Source organism: Notolabrus celidotus, chromosome 12 (genome assembly GCF_009762535.1).
Source record: "Notolabrus celidotus isolate fNotCel1 chromosome 12, fNotCel1.pri, whole genome shotgun sequence".
Taxonomy (NCBI): domain Eukaryota; kingdom Metazoa; phylum Chordata; class Actinopteri; order Labriformes; family Labridae; genus Notolabrus; species Notolabrus celidotus.
Window position 1 is genome coordinate 11,911,709 of NC_048283.1, and position 17,614 is coordinate 11,929,322.

General features: G+C 39.3%; 2 protein-coding genes across 2 annotated transcripts; one reads left to right on the forward strand and one right to left on the reverse strand.

Moving 5' to 3' along the window:
- The first annotated feature begins 1,111 nt into the window (after positions 1-1,111).
- Positions 1,112-11,457, forward strand: LOC117823120 (meprin A subunit beta-like). Its single transcript, XM_034698187.1, has 17 exons — positions 1,112-1,174; positions 1,307-1,397; positions 2,449-2,467; positions 2,569-2,607; positions 2,724-2,749; positions 2,838-2,922; positions 3,199-3,316; positions 3,587-3,765; positions 4,561-4,779; positions 5,316-5,480; positions 7,567-7,797; positions 7,910-8,128; positions 8,222-8,359; positions 8,453-8,626; positions 8,751-8,850; positions 10,725-10,778; positions 11,292-11,457. The coding sequence occupies exons 2-17, from the start codon at positions 1,335-1,337 to the stop codon at positions 11,368-11,370; spliced, it is 1,908 nt and encodes a 635-aa protein (XP_034554078.1). The 5' UTR covers positions 1,112-1,174; positions 1,307-1,334; the 3' UTR covers positions 11,371-11,457.
- Positions 11,458-13,168: 1,711 nt separating this feature from the next.
- On the reverse strand, positions 13,169-17,604 carry tomm40 (translocase of outer mitochondrial membrane 40 homolog (yeast)). The gene is made up of 9 exons (XM_034697738.1): positions 17,472-17,604; positions 16,554-16,781; positions 16,281-16,441; positions 15,903-16,004; positions 15,683-15,788; positions 14,690-14,812; positions 14,404-14,480; positions 13,792-13,894; positions 13,169-13,679 (listed from the first exon to the last, which is right to left on the reverse strand). The coding sequence occupies exons 2-9, from the start codon at positions 16,759-16,761 to the stop codon at positions 13,540-13,542; spliced, it is 1,020 nt and encodes a 339-aa protein (XP_034553629.1). The 5' UTR covers positions 16,762-16,781; positions 17,472-17,604; the 3' UTR covers positions 13,169-13,539.
- Between the last annotated feature and the right edge of the window lie 10 nt (positions 17,605-17,614).

Genomic DNA, 17,614 nt, shown 5'->3' on the forward strand with positions numbered 1-17,614 from the left:
TGTCTCCAACAAAAACAAACTCATACGCACCACAAACACTGCCACAAAAATCATCCGCCTCCCCACGCCCAACCTGTCTGACCTCAACAACAGAGCCATCATACGCAGAGCATGCACTATAAGACTGGACCCCCAACACCCCCTCTACTCAGTCTCCACACTACTCCCATCTGGTTGCAAGTGTTGATCCCCATACTGAAGTCGAGCCCAGTTTGGCAGAAGCTTTGTCCCGTCGGCCATAGCACTGCTAAATAAAATGCCAATGTAATGTGTCCGATGTGTTTATATGTGTCAGGTGTGCATATATGTGTCCTGTGTGTTCATATGTGTCCGGTGTGTATATATGTAGGATAATTTGCACCATTGTTTCTTTGTGTTTTATACATGTATTCTTGTACAGACGGTGACAACCAATCCCCTTGTTAAGGACAAAACAATCTATCTATCTATCCACTCTTCTATCCTCTCAATGAATACAAAAAAGAAAAACCCCAAAAAGTATTTTTTTAGAAAACATCATACCACGCTAAACATTAACATTATAACTTTATCACAGTGATCGAGGTAGAATGCTGTTACTGGCTTTAGCCTCACAAAGGGTAGCTGTGTAAACTCACAGTTATCTATTAACCTTCATTAAAGAATGCTCTAATCAGTACTTTGTGAAGTTTTGTGATAAGCTGTATGCTGAACTTTTGTTTAATGGGTCTACTTCCTCATCATAGGGCACAGTTTGAGAGTTCACTGTTGAATTCGATTCAAATTGGACTTGAGGAGAGAATGTCAAATAAAAAAAGGACTAATAAAGCCAGATATCATTTCATTTGAATAACAGATACCCTAATGTGCAGTGTCACCTTGGACCTGAAAATTTCTTCCATGCAGGAAAGTATCCTCTTTATTCTTTGAGTGTGTTTGTCAATAATCTGATAGGCTCACATGTGTCAGCACTCACAAAGTGTGTGAAAGATTTGTATCTTGACAGCGCTGCAGCTTTTGTTCAAGAATTTGAAGTATTCTTAGACTATGACGCTCCTTACGTGACAACAATTGTTAGAAATGTTTAAAACCTGTTTGATTTCTAAGTGGGTCTTCAAGTTCCCTTAAAGCTCTTGTCACAATTTCTCATGTTCAGTTAGGAAGGAAGATACAAGCCAGCTGGAGGTGAACACAGGTGGGCATTTACTATCCTGCATGAGGAGACACATGGTTTGAAAAAAAAATCAATAAGCTTTAATGAAACATTCATAAAAAAAAATTGTAAATATTAATTTTTCTTTGTTAAATCTTTATTTTTATGATTGAGGTGTGATCCAAAAAACAGCACTACAAGGATGAAAGGCTTCATTTTCTTTGTTGTGAATTTGGCACTTTCATCTGCAATAGCCCCAAACAAGGTAAGACGCTGGGGGTTTCCCTTTGTTTGTTCTTTTTTGTTGGTTTGTTTGTTTTTAGAATTTTCTGTCAACTTAAAATTAATTTCATGATATTTCACAATCAATTAGCTTTAACAGAAAAATCAAGTGTCTCATAATCAACAATCCAATATCTGAATTTTGGAATATGTGCAGTAGCATGTTGAAGGATTTAAAGCTCCTGTAGGGGACTTTTTCACAGGTTGGGTAAACAGACTGAATCTGATACATATGTCTCCTAATGAGCTACAAAAGCAAACAAGACCATGATCAATAAGATTGAATACTTATATCTACTCATTTTTTATGTCTGAAACTTATACGAGATGTCAGACAAAATGATTAACTGTATGACACAAAAAAAAAACCCCACTTTTAATAAAAAAGCACTTGTTATAAAAAGCATGAGATTTTTGTTTGTTTTTTAAAAATAAATAAATAAATAACGTGCAGTAAAAATGCACTAAAGAGATACAGGGTAAGACTAAAAACTGTCCTGGTCTTCGAAGGTAATCCTCTGCACAGTGATGGTCCTTTATTCCTGCAGCAGTCAGATTTTTTAATTACACTTGTAGCCATGGATCTGACCCATAGCTGTTAATTATGCCTCAAATGGTGGGAATGTGTTATTTGTTTATTTATTTGTTGTGTTTTGTGACTGTATTGTTTATTGTTTGTTGATTATGTGAACAGACACTTGTGGCATATGAATTTCCCCCCACAGGGGATCAATAAAGTTCCCTAATCTAATCTAATCTATGTCCACACTGGTCGCCAAAATCATCTCAAACCCAAAGTTCCTCACAGGAGCTTTAACCTGATGGAAAATATTAACTTTATGATACAGATATAGCAATCATTGACTTGTTGTATACTTAAGAACCAGGGAGTGTTAACTTGTTACTACATTTTGGTTGTATATATGAGAAATACATCCTCTGCTGTAACAACTGAATTTCCCCCCCAGGGGATCAATAAAGTAATATCTTATCTTATCTTATCTCTTAATGTCTGTGATCACATTTTTTAACAGAAAGGACCAGAAATAGTGGGTAAGTTATACTTTTTTATATTATTGATAAAGTTAATCATCTGAAAATTCTCATTAATATTATTCAATGTTACTTAAGGCAGCATCTCATCTTGTTTGTAGACATTGGTGAAGAGAAGAACATTGCAGAAGCGAACAAAGGTACAGTATATTAGCTTGTGGGAACTTCAAATTTTATGCTGCACTTTTGCTGCGTCTCCATTGTGTCGTTAACTATCAGTTGCAAAAAGTCACTAACGTTATACGCTTTGTCTTAGATTCAGTACGCGATGACATTCTGGTGGTGAGTTTAACTTTGTATTGTGAATTATCAAAATTATGTATATGATTTATCTAGTATCATCATATCCTTCTTTTTTTATCATTTCAAGGCACCAAGCATTCAAAGGAGCGCTACAAATAATGATGACATCCTGTGGCCATCTCCTGTCCCATACGTTTTGGACAGCAGCCTTGGTAAATATTGTATGAATTGCATCATAACCTGGAGCATTTGTAGGAGTTGGGGAAGTCTCTTGAGTTTCAGTACTCCTTGGAGATAGTAAAATATGCTCCAGTTTTCACACTATTTAGAACCTGAATAGCGTTCTGCACACCTCCTCCATCCAGTTTGACTGAATATAAGAAAGGGATTTGCATCAAAAACATTCCAATGTATGATCTGAAATTTTTGGCTTCATTTGTCTTCTCTTTGTTCTTTCCCCCAAACACCACACCCATGAACACTGGCAGATATGAACGCTAAAGGGGTCATCATGAGAGCCTTTGATCAGTTCAGGCTGAAGTCATGCATTGACTTTAGAGAAAGGACTTCAGATGAATATTACATTAAAGCCCAAAAGTTGAATGGGTATGTATGATATTTCTTATTTTTCTCATCTTTTGTGCTTTTAATCTCCATCTTTTCCTTTTCCACAACATGTAACTCTTACATATATAGGGCTACTTACAGCATGTATAGATGGTATGTTGGAATGAGACAGCACATCCACCAGGAGTACAAAAATCTTCCTTGTCTTGTTTACTAAGATGGTTCTTTCACAAACATCTGGATCATTTCTAATTTACTAATGACTTCATGTCATGACTTATTGATGAAGGCTTTTTTTGTTTGTTTTAGATGTTTTTCGTATGTTGGCCGAGTAATCACTGACGGACAAGATCTCTCAATCGGGCAGAATTGTGACTCCATTTCCACCGTAGAACATGAGTTCCTTCATGCTCTTGGCTTCAACCACGAACAGAGCAGATATGACAGAGACGATTTTGTGACCATAAATTTTGAAAACATCATCCAAGGTTTCTTTGAGACTTTTACTCTAATACTCCTATTCTTTTTATGCAGTGTGTCTGGGCCTAGAGAGGGCTATTGATGGTTGATGATAAATGTATTGTGTATAATTTAGGTTTCTCAAAAGTGTTACAAATGTATGGGTCAATCAAAAATTATTCTTAAAAGCATATTTATTTCCATCCAAATGAACAATAAATGTGTACTTTTTATAGGTTTGCAAGTATCTCAATGTTATAATGGGTTCCATATAAACCAGTCACTTAACAGTATTAAAGCTGCTGTTGGTAGTCGTGATATAAACATCAGTTCGGAGAGATTTCGAATGTCAACACTACCCCTCCCCTCTCTGCTCCCGTAACCCCCGCCCACAAAAGATTGTTGTGCGCATTCTACGAGGAAGTAGTGGCTTCCCAGCTAATCAGGGCGACGTAGTGGGGCCGCCACTCTGCCAATCAGGATGGAGGATTAGAGATTAGCTATGATTGGTCCGTCATAGCGGGAACGAGGGGAATAATAACATTGCTTTATGCATAGGCATTGGAAAACACAGAGATTTCGCGATAGTCTCAAATTTCTCCACTTGCCGATGAGTACTGATGGATATTATGACCTTTTCTACAAACCCAGCAGAAAAAAAGTAACGTTTTTGACACCATTCTTACCAACAGCAGCTTTAAATATGTAACAGGTTAAGCTTTATGTCAAAGTCCTGACAGTGAGTCATGCTTTAACTATCTCTGTTCTCAATGTATTTGATACAGCATGCTGTAACTGATGTATGGTTTTTATGTGTCTTTCAGATTTTGTGGACAATTTTGATAAGGTCAGCAGTGAGTTTAGCACCACCAACGGAGTCCCCTATGACTACATGTCAGTGATGCACTACGGGGAAGATTATTTCTCAAATGGCAATGGTTCAACCATAATCACCAAAGATCCAATATACCAGGATGTCATTGGTCAAAGACTGGAAATGAGTCCCAGTGATGTCAAGGAGCTGAACCTGCGCTACCAGTGCAGTAAGTGCTTGAACCAGTCTGTCAGCTCTATGTTCTAATTCTATGGGAAACTTTAGTGACTAAAGTTTAATGACAAAGACGGCAAATAAACTATTGTAGTCATGGTCATCAGACGCACAAATATTGACTGCTAATATAAGATTAAATGTCAACCATGATTTTTTTTTTGCACTAAAAGGAAGCTGTGATGATGCCTCAACTAATGCTAAGCTTCTTTGACTCTTAAGACATGTTTGTTTGTTTGTTTGTTTGTTTGTCTGTTTGTTTGTTTGTTGAAGTTTCCTGTAATTCTGTATGAAAGTTGCAGTTGAAGCGTGTTTGCTTGTACTTTCAGAAAATGCATAAGACAGTAATTAAAGAAAGAACAGGAGGTGTACTTAGGATTACTGATGCATATAGTTTATTAAGAAACCCATCCTTGGAGTGCAGATGTCAATATTTATATGCCAAATGTTTCTAAGCACAGAAACTTTCACATTTAGACATGAAATACTTACCGTCAATTGACTGACTGCCACTCTGGTGTTCTCCTACAGAGTCATCCGTTGCCTTCCAGATGTACTGTGGCTTTACTGAAGGAAACATGTGCGAAATGGCAAGCTGTTCACAGAATGGCAGAGGTTGGGAAATGTCCAGTTATGTTAAAGCCGGTCCTACCTCTGACCACACAAATCTACTTGGTGGTAACAAGAAATATTCTGGTAAGATGTAAACATTATTATTTTATTATTATTATTATTTCTTATAGTTGAATTAAATAAAATGATTTTCCTCTTATTACCTTTAAAGTGGAACCCATGGAAATAATTTAAAAAAATGCATCACAACTCTTGCTCTAATATCTTAAATCATGCCTTAAAGGTATCACAGATTTCACACTTAATGTCCTCCATAATGAGGGTGATGGAGATTGTGATTAAGGGATGTTTGGAACATTAAACCTGTGATCACAGGAGCTAAAGTTTTTTGACAATACAAACAATTTCCTATGGATGTACAACAGAAACAAAAGATTAAATTAAGCCCAGAATACAATTGATTTTGACATTGTAAATCAAGTTCTCCACAAAAAGCATGCTGTGAGAAAAGAACGACTGTTGCACTGCCTGTTGGATATGTACAGGAAGGCAAAGTGAGGCTAAGGCCCAATCTCAATGTCCACCCTCCAGCACTCACTGACTTTGAGGCGTTCCCGCTAAATCTGTCAGGGCTTAAGGCTGTCCCACTGTCAAATCTTCAAGTGTGTGAGGGATCTCTCGCTGACTTAAAGAGCCCTTTATGCCCCCTTTCCGTAAGTGGGCCTTTATGTAGACTTAGCATAAAGGAATAACCCACAATTCATAGCATTGTGGCGTGAAACAAGGGATTCCCAGGGGAAGCCCGCGATATAGAATACAGCCTTAATCTATTTATCTTCACACAGATATTTGTATACAGTATAATTTATATATTTATAGTTATATAGCCTATCAATATATTTTAAATTGGGTTAAACCGTCTGTATGCTGAGAGTCGGATCACATGGCAGTCAGTCGTAAGTGGGCATTTGTGCAGACTTAGCGTAAGGGAATTACCCACAGTTCATAGCATTATGATGTGAAACACAGGATTCCCAGGGGAAGCCCGCAAGCATAGAAAGGCCGTAAAAACGGAAATTTAAAAAAGTATGACAGTAAAAAAGAAGCATGAAAGTTGCAATGAAAGTTACAGGTAAAAAAGTTTGCCTATAAGTATAAATATAGAAAACAGCCTTAATCTATTCATCTTCACACATATGTGTATATAGTATAATTTATATATTTAAAGTTATAGCCTATATATATATATTAAATGTTGTGGTTAAGCAGTCTGTACAGTAAGAGCCTGGATCACATGACAGTCAGTCGTCCCTTAAGCACCTTGAATTTGAGGAAAGTAAAAATTGTGCAGTAAAAATTCTTAATATCGCTAAGGTGATCTGGTGACGTCATGCAGGTCACGTAAGAAGTCTCAAAGTGCTGTCCCATTCCCAGTTCTACAGTTTGAGCACTCACAGCCTCCTGCCCTCAATCACTCTCCAGGTGACATCAGTTAAGTCAAGAAGGGCTCAGGGCTCAGGGAAGACATTGAGATTGGGCCTATGTCATGGAAACAGCTGAAAGTGACAGAAGAAGCTAATTTTGAGCTTGCAAGTTAACTTACAATACTGAAGCAGCACAGCATAACAGCCCTCTTCTTCACCTTTCACATCGTCCCTATCATCCTCAAACTGTAGCAACACAAAGTCTCCACCACATTAGCTTCCACAATGCCAACACACTCTGCAAATGTGGCATATCAAAGTCTCCACCAGGTTAGCATCCACAACACACTCAGCTACTGTTGCCACTGGTATAATCCACTCTACCTTGATTCTTATGGATACTGAGAGCAACATGGCCTGTTAAAACCCAATTGTCATGATCTTATTGTATTTACTTCAATCAATGATGCGTGTGGCAACATCGTATAGAGAAACAGCTGGAGTACTGTAAGTTTGAGTTGTCCAACACATCCAATCACAGCAGCAGCTATACAAACCCAACAATCATATCGCAAAACAAGTAACAAAGGGAAGCACGCATCACTATCACTGACATTACAGAGACTTTATTATATCAATTAAAAATATAATTCTGTTTAGTTTCACCGTATAAATATCAACCAAAATGATCATAAGTATTTTCACCATAGGGGGGTTTAGCCTCTTTCTGGAAGGAGACTGGGGCTTCAGACCCCTCCCTAACACTTCTGCCATCAACATTTTAGGTAAAACAAACAGTGAGTTCATGCATGCCAGCACAGCATCAGGCAAGGAGGGAGACTCAGCCTGGCTGGAGACCAAGACGATGAGCCCCAAAAGGGATTGTAATGTTCAGTGTCTCCAGTTCTACTACTTCCACAGTGGGCATGAGTCAGACGAACTAAACATCTGGATCAGAGAGTTTGATAGTCAGAAGGACATCAAAGGAACCGCCCGCCTTGTGGGACAGATTACTGGTAATGTATAGCTGTAAAGTTTTTGAGACTAAGATTAACCTTGCATGAAAATGATGCATACCCTTCAATATTGTCATTATGAAATCAAGTCAGCAAAAAACTCTTCTTCCAGGTCCAGGAAAACCTCACTGGCAGCTCAAGCACATTTCCCTCAATGCCACGAAAGACTTCCAGGTGGAATTTGAGGCCCGTAAAGGAGCAGGAAAATCTGAGGGTGGCTTCTCCATCGATGACATCAACCTGTCAGAGATTGAGTGTCCACATGTTACATTGCAGCTTGATGATTTCGAGAAACTTTTGAACACTAGTGACTTTGGAACCGAGATAAGAAGTCCGCGGCAGTACTCCATGGGGGGCTATGCATACACTGTTGGGATTTTGCTGTATGAGACATATTTCGGCCTCTATGTGCAACTCTTGTCAGGTAAATATGACAACCAGCTGGAGTGGCCTGTACCACAAAGGCAGGTGACCTTCCAAATGGTGGATCAGACCCCCAACATCCAGCTTCAAATGTCCCAACAAAGGAGTACCACTAGTGACCAGAGTAAATCCAACTCTGGTAAGAAATATATCGACCCTTAGAACATTTAATAAAACATATCTTACATGCTGGTTATTTCTCCTAAATGTTGGTTAATTTTTCTGTAAATAGGCAAACTGAACTGGGGCAACCCAAGTGAGGGTGGAACTCCAACTATAGATGAGAATAATGAGATCATCTATTCTGGACCATTGATTGGCCGATACTATTTTGCCTCTTTGGAAGACATGAAAAACAAACAGTACCTGAAGGGAGGGAGCGCCATCTTTGTCTTCAGCTTCCAAGGCAGGCCAATAAAAACTTTCTCTCCTAAACATGATTGCATAAATACTCTGCAAGTATGTTAAACCACTCTAACCCAAATCAAGGTTCTGTGTTCAACACTCCTGACACTTTATTCTTTTGCTAGATCTAACTCCTCTGGTCAAAGGAAGTACTCTGCCGTGCCCTCAAATGCGACCAGTACAAATGAAACCCTCTCCAGCTCGAGATGGTCCATGCTTCTCAGGGTGAGACACTGTTACCAACAAAACAAATAACCATTAAAAAAAAGCACACAAAATTATGCAAGGTATCACCAGGATTTTACTTAATTTGCTTTTTGAATTATGCTTGCATTTTACCCTGCACACTACTCCTCTGTATACTAAAACAACACATGACACCAGATAAGAGCCCAGTGTCAGAGCCCTCTCCTACTCAGTACTTCTGGAAAGGGAACCTGACTTGAGTAGATGGCCCAATCTCAATGTCCACCCTCAAGCACTCACTGACTTTGAGGTGCGTTCCCACTAGGTCCGTGAGGGCTTAGGGCTGTCCCACTGTCAAATCATCAAGTTTGTGAGGGATCTCTCACTGACTTTTTGAGCCCTTTATGCCCCCTCTCCGTAAGTGGGCATTTGTGCAGACTTAGCGTAAGGGAATTACCCACAGTTCACAGCATTATGATGTGAAACACAGGATCCCCAGGGGAAGCCCGCAAGCATAGAAAGGCCGTAAAAACGGAAATTAAAAAAAGTATGACAGTAAAAAAGAAGCATGAAAGTTGCAATGAAAGTTACAGGTAAAAAAGTTTGCCTATAAGTATAAATATAGAAAACAGCCTTAATCTATTCATCTTCACACATATGTGTATATAGTATAATTTATATATTTAAAGTTATAGCCTATTTATATATTTTAAATGTTGTGGTTAAGCAGTCTGTACAGTAAGAGCCTGGATCACATGACAGTCAGTCGTCCCTTAAGCACCTTGAATTTGAGGAAAGTACAAATTGAGCAGTAAAAATTCTTAATATCGCTAAGGTGAGCTGGTGACGTCATGCACGCCACTTGAGAAGTCTCAAAGTGCTGTCCCATTCTCAGTTCTAAAGTTTGAGCACTCACAGCCTCCTGCCCTCAATCACTCTCCAGCTGATGTCAATTAAGTCAAGAAGGGCTCGGGGCTCAGGGCTTAGGGAGGACATTGAGATTGGGCCGAAGTGTAGTTTTGAAACAGACTTGCCATTATTGTTAAGACAGTAGGGAAGATATCGGTGATGTTGATAAGGGCAAACATGACACAACAGACCCAAGGATTTCAATAAGGAGAAACAAGCTAAAAACTCAGTTGCCAACAATAAAACAACAAAAACAAGCTTCAATTAAAATACTTACAAAAGAAGCATGCTCCAAAAAGCTAAGAGAAATGTATTAAAAGACAATGCTCTGCAAATACACAAAGAATTTAAAAAAAAACTTACTTCAGCGTAGTGCAACAATTGCATGTGTCTTCGTTCTATTTGTTTTTTAACTTAAGTATGTGTCTAAAGAAGTCCCTGACTTCTAGAAGATTTACAAGGGGTATATTTTTCACACCAATGCAATTAATGTAGTCAACAAACTACATCCGGCATAAATAAGAGAGTGCTTTTAGATGAACACCATGCATAAGAAGAATGCACGAGCTGAAGTTTTTATATTGTTTACATCTTTGTTTGTTGATTCTGACTGACCCCAAAGACTAGCCTCCACTGGATATACTTTATTATAATGTTTTCTACAGGACATCAACTCCCATTGTTAAGACCACTGATGACCACATGTAATTATCTTTCTTCGTATGTTAACTCTTGCAGTTTTTTCGTAGCTGTATTAAAGGTGGCTTATGAAGATAACGTGATGTTATATGGAGCGATTGATGAGTTACAGAAACAAGTATGTTAGTATGTAAGAAAACGGCTTCAACAGCTTCAACAGCTCACACACCGTCACAACTAAATAGAATCAGTTTATACTTTGCACTTGCTCACGGTGCCTGACAGTTTCCTTCTTTATCATTGATAAAGAATGAAGCATTTACTTTTGATTTGTTTGATTAAAAATAATGCCATGTTTTTTACAGGATCGTTACCCCCACCTACCCACCCCCTCCTCCTAGGACAACAGAGGACGGCAGGTTAGTACATTGTTCACATTTCAACCTCTCAGTATCCAGTTAGCTAATAAACAATGGTATTTTGAAGCCTTGTTTGATGCTGCTGCAACGTTTCTGGTTGCAAGAGAAATGGCTGTCAACTTAATGCTTATCATTATGCAAAATGTAGAGCTTTGTAGCTTTGTGGTCTGTGATGTTAAGAGGAAACAGCTCTGTGTATTGGTTGCAGAAGCTCCTTGTGCTTTCCAGGAGCACAAACGTGTTTTCTCCTGTAAACCACACCGGCTTGTTTTGCCTATACAGTTATCAAATCAACCAGTGCCCACTTAACACAAAAGATGTCTTATACTGGAAACTCAATTAAGATTTGAATTAGCCTCTGAAATAATGCAATGCATTTTACAGAATCAACCCCACTACCTATCACCCTCCTAAGACCACAGAAGATGACAGTTAAACAGATTTAAAAGCACTGTACAGCATTTGCCATAAGTCTTTGGTTCGTAATTTATTCATTTATTTTCTTTGCTACAGCATTTTCGGCTTCTCTCCTGGTTTGGTACCATGCACTCTCCTCACCTTCCTGCTGGCACTGATGCTCCTGATGCGCTGATGGGAATCTTTTCCTATTTACATCTCACCTCTGCACATGAACGAGACCACTGAGAGCACTTGAGTAAATCATTGCAACATCCTTTTAGATATTTTCCAAATTATTTCCATTAAGTTTCTACGAGGGAAATGGCTACAGTGGGTGATAAACAGCCAGGAGTGATTGATCAGGGACATATTTATCTCAAGCTGTATCCTGGAAATAAAGATAATGTGATGTAATAGTTTTTTTTTGGTGGTGGTAGATGATCATTATAAAATGATTCTCAATTATCGGTTCAGTGGGTTGTGGGATTTCATGTTGTTCTGTTTTCAAATAAATAAATAACAAGTTTTAGTTTGTGTGTCTTCAGTAAAAATAAAAACAGCTTTACCTATACAAACAAGAGAAGTATACTGAATGCATTTTTAAACATCAAAAAATGCATTTACATTTCCAAAATATCTGTTAGATATATTAGGGGCGATTATTTCTTTAGGATCATCTACTTTGACCCCATTTTTTGTGTGGCGTGAGCATTTAGCCCCAGCTGCCGACCCAAATGTTTTTAAACCTGCTTTTCTTGCTTGTTTCAAGCAAGACTTTACCGTCTGTAGTGTGTTGTGGGTAAAGGTGAAGAATTCCTTTCAGCAGCCCACTTCATTTTTCCTCTTGTGAATGTTAGAACACAAGCACAGGTTGGCAAATAAGATGAAATAAGAGATCAAGAATGACAGCAGTGTCCATCATGCCTGCATCCATTCAGCTATTTCAGAATACAGTGATATGAATTATGAATGGATAAGAAGTCTTCCTGCTTGAACTACAGCTGGGCTTCATTAGATGTTTTTCTGTTATTAATGATAACTGGACCCTGTGGAGGTGGTGGCTGACAGGATGATAGCATAGCTAGCTTCTCTGATGGACAACACATCACACCCCCTCCAGGAGACCATAACAACACTAAGAAGCTTGTTTAGTGACAGACTTCTTCACCCGCGGTGTCTCACGGAGAGATACCGCAGGTCTTTTCTTCCTGCAGTTGTCAGACTATATAACCAATAATATATATATATTCATATGTTGTAAGATATGCTTATTTTTTGCCTCTTTCATTTTAATAATTCTAAAAACTTCCTAATAATTGTTCTTTATAGGCTCTTGTATGCTTTATATTTTTTTTTGCACTGTCTACTTTGCGACTGTGACACTTGAATTTCCCCGTTGTGGGACGAGCAAAGGACCATCTTTTCTGATCTTATCTTTTAAATTAATTGTACTCTACGTTGTGCTATACACTACTTTTTGCATTCAAGTATTGCAAGTTATGAAATAGCAGAAAGACCTGTTCGGCCTGTGGTCGCAATGTTGACAAGTTGTTTAAGTGTCTATACGACTAATAGTTGGGTTGGCTACAGGTGTTTGCAATGTTGGCCTGTTTCCGCATACAACTGTGGTTACAACAGCTCTTTGAACAGACAGGCTGTAAAGGTGATGTGTCTCAATGACAAAGGGTGTAAAAACAGGATGCTAAATAACGTAATCCTACTCATTTCAGTCTTGAGTCACACGTATCAACAATCTGTCCATCTGAGATCACAGCTGGATGGCAGCATTGGCTCAACACACTCACAACTTCATGTGCAAACAGCACTGAATTATTTCATGTTGTCTATGAGGAAGTTTACCTGAAGAGTAAATTATCCATCCGTTAAACCTTTGACCCTGTCAGGTTGAAGCCGTGTGTTAGTTTCACCTTACTTTAAAATAGTGTTTCAGTACCCTAAGTCCCGGAATGGAAAACATCACAACACCCAGCTTTACAAAAAGTAATGACATTTATTTCAACCCATCATACATGATGACCATATATTAATTCTAACCACTTACTTTGATTTTCACATCACATGTTCTCATGCATCACTGATGCCCTCTGACATACACCTCTCTAGCCTCTGGGTATAAGAAATACACCATAAAGGAAAGACATTTGTGCTACAGAATGTAGGCATGGCTTGGCCAGTCCTGGCTCCTTGGTAGTTGTCTTTGTCTCTCTGTCCGCCCCAGAAATCACAGCTGAAAGAGAGTCTCTGAATCCAATTCTAAAACTTAGTCCAGGTTCCTGTGTGTCTCTGTGCCGGTCCAAGCTGTGGCCTGTGAGCTCACTCCAGGCAGCCCCCTCCGGCACTTCTAACCGATTGTGACACCAAAGCCACACTGGAACTTGTTTTTGCGGTGGTTGAGGAAAGCCCCTAAGGCCAGTGTGAGAGGCAGCGGCAACAGTTTCTTTTCAAGGGTCGCCCCAACAACCCAATTACTGTCAACAGTGCCTGCAGGGAGAAGACAAGACTCCTTTACAGAAGACAATCTCTATTTATTGTGTAACTTTAAAGAGTCACTTCTCTTGTGTGCCTTCAGGTTAACTGATACTGTATGTTTTACCTTTAAAAAGCAAGTTAGCTTTAGGGATGTCCAGCTGGTAACCGAAAGATGTTGTGGTTTCTTGCATCCTTGTGCTGGCTTCAAATTCAACTCCTATCTGCAGCTGTGTAAGAATGGAAAGTTTAAGACTGAATTCACAAATGCTACTGGTCTCTATACAAAAAAACTGAGTTACAACATGTACTTCAAAAGTGTTTGTGTAGACACAGGGAGGACAAAATTCCCTGGTCTCTCAAAGTGCAAAAACCTCTTCCAAAACACTCCATCAATGATGCTTTTTTCAAACTTTGAATCTTATTTTCCTTGCTGACAGTATGTTTTCTCCCAAAAATTAGATTCCACTGGTAAGTATAATGGGGCTTTGCTGCAGTTATTCTACTCTTTGAATAAAGTGTTTTGTAAGATAAGGTTTCAGCTGTCTGACTAATTCACCTGACAGTTGTTACTTAACAGGAAGACTAACCACAGTAACTGAAACAGGTTTGAGTAGGGCGAGTAAGAGTTGTGTAAGTCAGACTTTAAAAGAATTTTGAACCAAAATAGTCAGCTGTGAAAGTGAATCAATGACTGATAGAAATGACTATATCAAGATGTTTTACTGGTGTTAGGTACCTGATCATTGGCTCTGTGATAGTATGTAGCATGAGCTCCTGCTCCGCCTAAAGTCAGCGTAGCAACAAAGTTGTCACCTGAGAAGAGAAGAAAAGAAAAAATGCTGAATGTGGAGTCAAGTTATGCAAATAATAGTCAAACAAAAGATGAGTTCAAGGAAATTCCACTATGACTGGGAATTTTGAAATGGGTTGTTTGAAACTTCATCAGAAAAGTTAACAAAGCAAGATTGCAAAACAACTTCTTCAGATTTAAATGATCTTTTAGTGTACACTGTGGGCTTTACCTGTGTACCTTCCCAGGAGGGAGGTTACAGCTCCTTCTTCTCCTGGTCTCCTGTGGTACACCAGCTCACCACCAAGGGCCAGTCCTGGTGTTATTGACTGGAGATAGTGAGCCACCAAAATGCCTGAGGAAAATAAATGAAGGTCATATATCATAAATACAATCCTTTCTCATCTGTGTTTGTGGAATGGATTTCCCTCCATTTAAGTTATCACAGCACTCAGTCCTACTTTGTATTCTTAAGGTATCACTTTTACTAGCTGTGCTCTTCATTGATGCTATGTTAGAAAATGTCACAAAACTTTAAAAAGCTGGCAACTTGTCATGGTGATGACTTAGAACTGCAGGGTAACAACAATCTACCCCCATTACCAGCAAAAAGCTGTCCTGTGCAGTGCATCCAGGTGGCATATGTTCATTTTAGTAACAGAAAGAGATGTTACATTCAATGCTTAAAAAGGTTCAAAAAATCCCTTGATGTTACTTTTGTGAGGCTTAAAAGAAACATATTTTCAGGTTTAAGTGCTTCCTGCAACCAAGTGTCTGTTCTTGTCTGACTAAAGGGGGAAGAAGCTCAACTCAGTAGTATAACTCTACACCTCAAGAAGAGGTGAAGTGTTTCAGAGTTCCAAAATCTCCACCAGAGGGAGTAAGTGTAGCAGTTTGATTTAGGAGTTAATTTATACAGTTAAACTTTCTTTCAAAACAACTTAATTGACCTGATATCTTTAATATAGCTGCAATTTAAATAAGCCAGACACAAACTCAGTCTAATTTAGCGAGCCCTTCATTAGCATCATATCAGACTCTGTATCAACAGATATTCATTCAAAGGACTCAAATTAAGATCAGGCCAGGAGACAAAACACTCAATCAGGACTTCGTTTATGAATAGCGATGCTTTCTTATAACTCAAACTCCTTAGTTTAACTTATTAAAATTAATCACCAACCTATTTCTATCAACCCTCACTATACTGTTAAAATGATCATACCAGATCCAACAAGTACATCTGGATTCCCGAGCGTCACAGCAGAGGTGAAGTCTTCCCCACGATACTCCAGGTCACACTGCCAGTTCACAAACTTGTGCTGCTGAGTCTGCAACACACAAAGATTAAAAAGGTCTCAGGCTGGGATGGGATGACAAATCCTGTAGTGCTGAACACTTAATATAGACATCTGAGAGAATGTCTCCTCAATATTGCTACATACCTGCATGGCTATTTTGGTGCGCACAGCAGAAGAGAGCTGGTGGATGATCTGAGCGTTCAGACTGCCAGTGTTGTCCATGTCCCCGACCATGACTGGGAATGACTAGAGGGGGATGAAACATACTTTCGTCAGCGTTAATGATCATGTGGATAAAACTGAAACCATGAAATCATATGGAAAGGTAGACATGAGCAATCATAAAGCTGTACAGTTTCCTGAATATACAATGAAGCTATTCTACTTCCTCTCAGACACATATGGCAAAGTGAGAAGAAAACTTGAATGTAACCTTGAATGAAAGCCAGATGTGAAACACCTCAAAGAATTCCAAGGCTTCATTAAAGGTTGGGATTTAAGAGTCAAACTTGTGATTATTACCTCTGCTGGTCCGGTCTGTTTACTACCGACGTAGGTGGAGCCAAATCTATAACCAGATTCACCAAGAGTGCTGAGGGTAATTGTATGGCTGACCTGGAAGTGGTTGCTCAGGCCTTTGTTGACCACTAACCGTACCCCTTCCATCTGCAGAGGGAACACCTCTATCATGAGGAGGGAAATAAAGAAATGTCATTTCAAAGTTGAATAAATATTTGGAATAAACAGCATCTTTGGTCTATTCTCTGACAATGATAATATAAAAAAGTATCCAACCTTTACATTTGCGGTGGCACTCCTCATATGTGCCAGGGTTTGCGAGTGAGGAACCAGCATCTGCTGACTCTCCAGATGTCTGAGGGATGGAAGACACTGCGGGCATGGTGAACCCTGGAGGGACCGACACCAACCCCGGGACCCCTTGACTGCCTCCAGCCGCAGCTGGGGCAGGACTGGGGGAGGCGGCAGCCAACACACTGCCCATACTCTTGAGGCTGTTACAGACTAGGAAAGGAGGCAGATGATGGATGAATTATTAATCAAATTCATTAATTATAACAATGTAACTTAATCAGACAGGTGCAGGCTACATGCTGCAAGGTAGAGTGTTTAAAAGGTGGGATAAAATTGAAGAGGTCATTTGACACGTTTCTATCTTGAGATGATGTTTGGAGTAAAAATAGGATGTTGTTTACCAAACAATTACTAACACTTTCCACAGTGTATGCACTTGGGCTCAGTGACTACACTTTATTGCATTTAAATACATGAAACTTACTATAGTCAGTAAGTGATCTATGCTACTGTCCTAGTAGTCACAGAACAGCAGGTTGGTTGTTGCTACGGCCTAGCTATGTCAGACTCTCTACATATTTATACATAAGGGAAAAAATCTAGTAACCACATGACATGCTGGGCAGTTACTAGGGCTTTGCAGCAGACACAACATTAGCAGATTAGCCATGGCTGGTGAAACACTGGGCTGGGAGTGTTTAACCTGGGAAGGCTAATGCTAACTAGCAGGGTTGGTTGGTAAGCTAGGTGGCTAGGTAGCCATGTGGAGTCCAGCACGAGATCTGTTCTTCTACAAAAGCCAATCTCGGTAATTGGGAGTACGGTTATTACGTCGTTACAGGTATTTATTATGCTAGCATTACAAAAGTCTAAATGCAATGTTACGTTTTATGTACTTACACTGAAGATTTGGTCCAGGGGTAGTTCAACACCGGTAAAGTTCACGATAGCGTCTGTGACCGTAGTTGACATGTGCCCGCCTACTTCCTGCTACTCGTTCGTGGATTGGCTAAGTTACATCTCGACTCGAACGCCATTGGTTT

Coding starts and splice junctions, on each gene's coding strand:
- LOC117823120 (XM_034698187.1), top strand. CDS start 1,335: ATGAAAGGCTTCATTTTCTTTGTTGTGAATTTGGCACTTTCATCTGCA. Junction 2,608..2,723: donor CATTGCAGAAGCGAACAAAG/GTACAGTATATT, acceptor GCTTTGTCTTAG/ATTCAGTACGCGATGACATT. Junction 8,627..8,750: donor CTTTGTCTTCAGCTTCCAAG/GCAGGCCAATAA, acceptor TTCTTTTGCTAG/ATCTAACTCCTCTGGTCAAA.
- tomm40 (XM_034697738.1), bottom strand. CDS start 16,761: ATGGGCAGTGTGTTGGCTGCCGCCTCCCCCAGTCCTGCCCCAGCTGCG. Junction 14,813..15,682: donor AGATGTACTTGTTGGATCTG/GTATGATCATTT, acceptor TATTTTCCTCAG/GCATTTTGGTGGCTCACTAT. Junction 13,895..14,403: donor ATCACAGAGCCAATGATCAG/GTACCTAACACC, acceptor ATTCTTACACAG/CTGCAGATAGGAGTTGAATT.